The sequence below is a fragment of the Echinops telfairi genome, unplaced genomic scaffold (assembly GCF_000313985.2).
Source record: "Echinops telfairi isolate 266 unplaced genomic scaffold, ASM31398v2 ScPeMD7_1713;HRSCAF=2227, whole genome shotgun sequence".
Taxonomy (NCBI): domain Eukaryota; kingdom Metazoa; phylum Chordata; class Mammalia; order Afrosoricida; family Tenrecidae; genus Echinops; species Echinops telfairi.
Window position 1 is genome coordinate 17,947,028 of NW_022105611.1, and position 5,689 is coordinate 17,952,716.

General features: G+C 50.3%; 1 protein-coding gene and 1 long non-coding RNA gene across 3 annotated transcripts in view; one reads left to right on the plus strand and one right to left on the minus strand.

Annotated features, from left to right (window-relative positions):
- Positions 1-755, minus strand: part of UVRAG (UV radiation resistance associated) — a 289,183-nt gene extending 288,428 nt beyond the window's left edge. For both annotated transcript variants that reach the window (XM_004708836.2, XM_045293121.1), the window contains exon 1: positions 487-755. In XM_004708836.2, the coding sequence (XP_004708893.1) occupies positions 487-603 (117 nt within the window). In that variant the 5' untranslated portion in view covers positions 604-755. The remainder of the gene's footprint in view (positions 1-486) is intronic.
- A 459-nt stretch (positions 756-1,214) lies between these two features.
- Positions 1,215-1,823, plus strand: LOC123522049. Its single transcript, XR_006680353.1, has 2 exons — positions 1,215-1,375; positions 1,668-1,823. It is a non-coding gene; the product is annotated as an uncharacterized LOC123522049 (long non-coding RNA).
- The last annotated feature ends 3,866 nt before the right edge of the window (positions 1,824-5,689 follow it).

The window sequence follows — 5,689 nt, forward strand, 5'->3', positions numbered from 1 at the left end:
GGAACCCTAAAGTCTCACCACTGGCCTGGAGCAAAGAGAGCCAACTGGTTTCTCCCGACGGGCGGGGAGGAAGGGCTGACGGTGGAGAAAGGAAGAGCTCTCCCCGATCTCCCGGGGGACGGGCGGGAGGGCTTCCCCGGGTCCCAGCCCTGCAGCGCGCAGGGGGAGGGTCTGCGCCAGGGAATCCCCAGCCCTCTAGGGAGCGCGGCGGACTCTGGCCGGGGGCCCCAGGGAGTTTCAGAGTCTCTTCCTGTTCGCTGCACCCAGCCCTTCTCCGGTAACGGGATTTTTCCCCGTCGGGCTCTCCCGACGGTTGGCCCATTACTGAAGCCCCCTCCCCTCCCAGGATCTCCTGTCAGGCTTCCCCGGTCCCCCTACGCTCTCCCCGGTCACTTCGCGGGGTCTCCCGGCTGCACGGGATCAGACCGGTGCCAACAGGGTCTCCTGATCCGGTCCCTCCCGAGAGCCGCGAGCCCGCGGGCTTACCTGCTGGGACGGCAGCTCCACATGAAGAGCCCGCGCGGCAGAGCCGGGAGGCAGCGCAGTGGCCGGGCCCGGGGGCAGCGGGAGCACCGGGCCCCCGACAGACGCCGAGCCGCTCATCTCGACCCAGGGGCCGCCAAGCGGCCGAGCCGGCGCTCCTCCGGCATCCGCCGCTACCACCTAACCACGACCCGCCGAGCCTCTGCAGCCTAGGAACCCGCCGCCCGAAAGCCAGGACCGCTCTACCCCACCGCTGGCCGCCGCCGCTGGCTAAGGAAGAGCCCTGTTACCGCAGTGCAACCCCCCACCGCCCCGGCGAGACCTGGCGTGCTCATTGGTCCACTTCTTCCAGGGGCGGGGCCCCACGACCAGCGCGGTACATGCTATTGGGCAGAAGGGCTGTCCATCGCCGGCTGTATTGGGCTGGGGGCGGAGGGACCTGAGGCTGGCCGATATTACGTCTGTCAAACCGGGGTGAAACCTGGGCGTGGCTTCTTCTCTTCCCCGTCAAATTGGTTCATTCATTATCAGGGGGCGGGACCTGCCCGTAGATCTGTAAACACCATTGCTCTAGGTTGCTGTCAATTGCCAAGAAAGGGAAGAGGGCGGGGTCTGACTAGGTAGCTAGCTAGCTGGGACTCCGGTGTCACGTGCAGGAGACAGGCGAGTCACCTGATGCGTGAGAGTCGGTCTTCTGAGCCACTTCCGCCCTAACCTAGTTGCCACGGAAACAGGCCTCGGTTGAAGGGCGGAGACCTGAATGGCGCTGGAACGAGTTGTTCTGCTGCGTTCCCGACCACGCGTGACGCTTTACGGTTGAGCAGAGTGCCCACGCAGAACACATGGAGATCCCCGCTTACCTCCACGCCCGCTTCCTGCGCTCCACTGACTGGTACGGTAAGATGAGGCGTGCCTGGCTGCTGTTTTACCCCTGTGGGGTTGTTTATGTGATCCCTCGGAAGCTTTTGCTACTCTTCTGGCAAATGCTTGCTCATCAGATCTCAGCTAGGGGTGGAACGAGATGGGGGTCCTTTCCTCCAAAACATCTCCCATCCTCTCTGACACCTTAAGTCAGAAATCCTTAAGTCTCAGGCCACATGATCCCTGTACTTGATTGCGTTGCGTTGTTTAGAGTAAGCTCCGCGCTCGGGCTCGCTCTCTCTCTCTCTCTCTCATCCCTCTAGCAAACACGACCCGCTGATGTCTAAAACAACATAATCATGAGATGTTTTGTTGAAATGAAGGCCCAGCTCAGAAGCTACCTCTTCCGTGCAGACTTCTTGGATCATCATGATACCTTCTCTACCAATTGCTTCTATAATAAATGATACTGGGTCATTCTGCCAGTTACCAATCTGCCTTCTTTTCCCTCCTAGACTGGATTTTTCAACCACCTGAGCCGATGTAGCACTTCGGAGTCAGAATCAGCAAGCACTTTTGGAATCTTGATTGCAATCTCCTAGTTAAGGTGTCTCCAGGCCAGTCAGATCCCCTCCCTCAGCTATGGCTTTGGCATCTGTAAAATAGTCATAAAATTGTACTACAGATGAAGTAAGTCAGCATGTGTATAGTGCCCAGTATGGTACTTGGTATATCATGTGTGCACTCTGACATACTCATAGTAACAGGTAAGCATGCTATCATGTATTAACTTTAAGCCATTTGGGGGGTAAAAACAACAACTATATTTATGATTTCACTTTGATGACTAAGATGTACCTGGCTCAAGCCATGGTATTTTCAGTAGCCTCATATGCATGCAAAACCTGAATAGTGAGAAAGTTCTGAAGGAAGACAGGAGAATCCATATTCAAACTGTTGTATTAATGAAGACTATTGAATCTACCATGGAGTACCAAAAGAATTAACACGTTCCTTGGACATGTCCTCAGGAAAGACCGATTGCTAGAAAAGAGCACTGTCGTTGGCAAAGGAGCAGTAGAAACAAGGAGGACCCTCAAGGAGCTGGATTGCCACATTAGCTACAGCAATGGGCCCCAACTTCCTCATGATCTTGGAGAGGGGTGCAGGGCCCTATGCTGCCTTTACCTTTTGATATTCCTCTTCTGTCTCTTTTGAGAAAACTTGTCCTTGGATTTAGGGCCTACCAACGATGATCACGTCAGGACCAGTCACCTCTGCAAAGACCATTTGTCCAAGCAAGGCCATATTCACAGGTCTTGGGACTTAGGACATAGACATATATGGAGGGAGGGGGCAGAATTCAGCCCCTACAAGCTAAGAATATGAACTTAGAGAACACAGAATCTTCTTTTCTTGGAGTAGTTCTGAATACTAGCTAACAATAACAAAGATCTTCTAGGTGAAGATCATTCTAGGATGGTGCTAGGAACATGAGGAACCAGGCCCAAATCCATCCCTCCATTCCCTGTATGGGGGATCAGTAAGTAAACAAGGTGATGACCCAGATATTCAGTGCTGGTTCCAAAGGAAATGCAGAGCTCTGGGAGCCAGAAAAGATCATTAGGAAGGTGATAGTACAAGCCAAAAAGGAACTGATGGATTTTAATTGTGTTGGCAAGGAATATTGACTATCCCATGGACTTCCAGAATTAAAAACAAAACTATTTCAGAAGGACAACCAGACTATTCCTTAGAAGCAAGGATGGTGAAACTTGAATGGGCTCAGATATCGCAGTGATTGTGAAGACGGCCATAACTCAGAGCCAAACAGTGTTTCAGAGCTTCCTTCTGTGGGTTATAGGGTTGCCGTGAGTTAGAACTGACTTGAGGGCATCTAAGAACAACAAAAATTGAGCATTGAAGGATCAACAAGAGTTCATCTGGCAGGAAGGGGAGAAAGAACACTCCATCAGATAGCAGGATTCATTCTTTCTACAAGCCTTCACTGTGGTTCAATGTTGCAGCAAGTTGAAAATTCAGATAAACAGTTCATCTCAAAATTCTCCACTCGTGCCACAAACTGGAAGAAAAGAACCCCCTAGCCCCAGGAGCCTCAGGGAAAACGGAAGTAGCTTGCTGTTGGCAAAATTGTGGGGGGAGGTCAGATGCGCAGGCATTCCCCCACTGAGAGCAATCAGTTGCCAGACTGCTGTCTCATCCCACCACAGGTAGGCCTGCTCCCTGCCTCTGGGGACAATGGACAGGCTCCTGTAGGAGGGGTTTGCACCCTACTGATAATATTCCTATGGAGACCCAGAGACCAACCCCTAGACCACCCACTCATTGCTGTGTAACCTATAGTGCAGCTCCTCCCTGTGATGTATGTCTCTACCTGTAATTAGTGGGCTGGATTGCCCCCAAAAGGTATATAGGTGTGAGTCAGCAAGAGATCTCTCTCTGACTCTGAGCTCTTTGCTGCTCACTCCCTGGTCACTCCCCTCTCCCTTGTTCCCTTCCCCTCCTTCCCTTCCCCCTCTCTCCACTGGACCACCAAGCTGGGATGAGGTGAGCAATGGTACTATGTAACATGCCTGACTGTATTATTGTATTATCTCTCATGCTCTCAATGACTTTAATATAATGCTTATATATCTCAACCGTATAATTGTGCATTACTGAACCCAGAAGTAGTATTACTGAACCAGTGAGTTCAAGCAGCAGGTGGGGGCTGGCACCCCACTCACCTCCCTCAGCATCATTTTTTTAATTTAATACTACACAAAATAATGAAGAAAGGGCATGTAAAGTGCTTAGCACAGTTCCTTTGGCATAGGATAATGCCAAATAAATGGTAGTTTGGTGTTAGAAGCTGGAGATCCCATCATAGAATTTTGCAGGACCAAAATTGCAAATACCATTTTTCAATGACAATGGTACATATGGGTCTGTAGACAGACAATACACATGAATCAAATGTATGACATCTGCTGATAAATTAGGCCAGGTGCTGACTGTGGAACAGACCACCAATAATTCTATGGACATTCAGGTTGAAGTTGAAGAAAATTGAAACAAGCCCAGAAGAGCCAAAATACAGCTAACCTTGAGTATATCACACCTGAATTGCAAGCACAGATTTGATCATAACACAGGCATCTAGAATGACAGGATTGTGGACCATTGACACATTTAGCATGGCCACCCCAAAAAGTTACGTGGATGAGTGTGAGGTACCAAACCCCACAATCCAAGATCCAAGGGGCCATTGTGTAATTGAGGGGTGAAATTAAAGACATCAGACAAGATAAGGTATGCAAATGCTCATCTCTGGAACCTCCATGACTTTAGGAGTCAGGTGCACACAAAAAGAGAATATATTTCCAACCAAGGCTCATATACATTCAGTGGACATGCAAGCCCTCCTAATTACAGGTAGCCACATACATAACAAAGTGGGCTGTACCCTAACCTTAAAAGGTCCCTGAGTATATTGGAGAAGTAACCTAACACCATTGCCCTGGGCAGGTAAGGGGGAGGGGCTGTCCTCAGAGGCTAGAGAGCAATAGCATGTGTCTACTCCAATAAAAGATGCCTATATGAGAATGTGATTGGGACTCGCCTCTAATTCACAGGGGTGAAGGCCTCCCTCTACCCCAGAAACCCAGCCTGCCAGCTTTCTTAATATATGAGAATAAGGGATTCATCTGTAAACACTCTCTTCCTGTTACCTGCTTCCCACAGATAAGGAACAGGGAAAGAAGGCTGGAAGTGGAAGATGGGGCCTGGTTGAAAAGAAGCTGACTCCCCAGGCTGAAGAAGTTGGGCTTGGGCTTGGGCTTGGGCAACAGGATATCACTTAGAAAAATCACTCAGGCAGCCATGGGGAGGCAGCTTTGAAGGAGCAAGACTGGAAACAGAAGAATATTCCCGAAGACATGGACATTTTCTTTTAATGATTTTAAAGCACTTCCCCCAAAGCGTGCACACATCCAACAGACCTGAAAGGCAGACCCATGGGCAGCATTTCTTCTGCTGCTTCTCCAACTCTTCAAGGCCACTTCCACAAAAGAACTAATGGCCACCTCCTCTGGACTCCCACAGTGGCTGCCTGGCCTCTCTTTAGCAAAGGCATCTGTCTGCCTGGTGATACACTGAGCCATTTATATGTCTGTCTCCCCAACTCTGCTGCAAACGCCTATTTTGATTTCTCTCAGAATTGCCAGTATCCCTGAGTTAGTTAATTGTGCCAACCTGGCCGATAATCACATGTGGGGCTAATTGAAAGGCGGAGGGATAAATGGGTGGTGAGCTCGCCTTTCTGGTTCTCGGGTCTCTTGTTTTG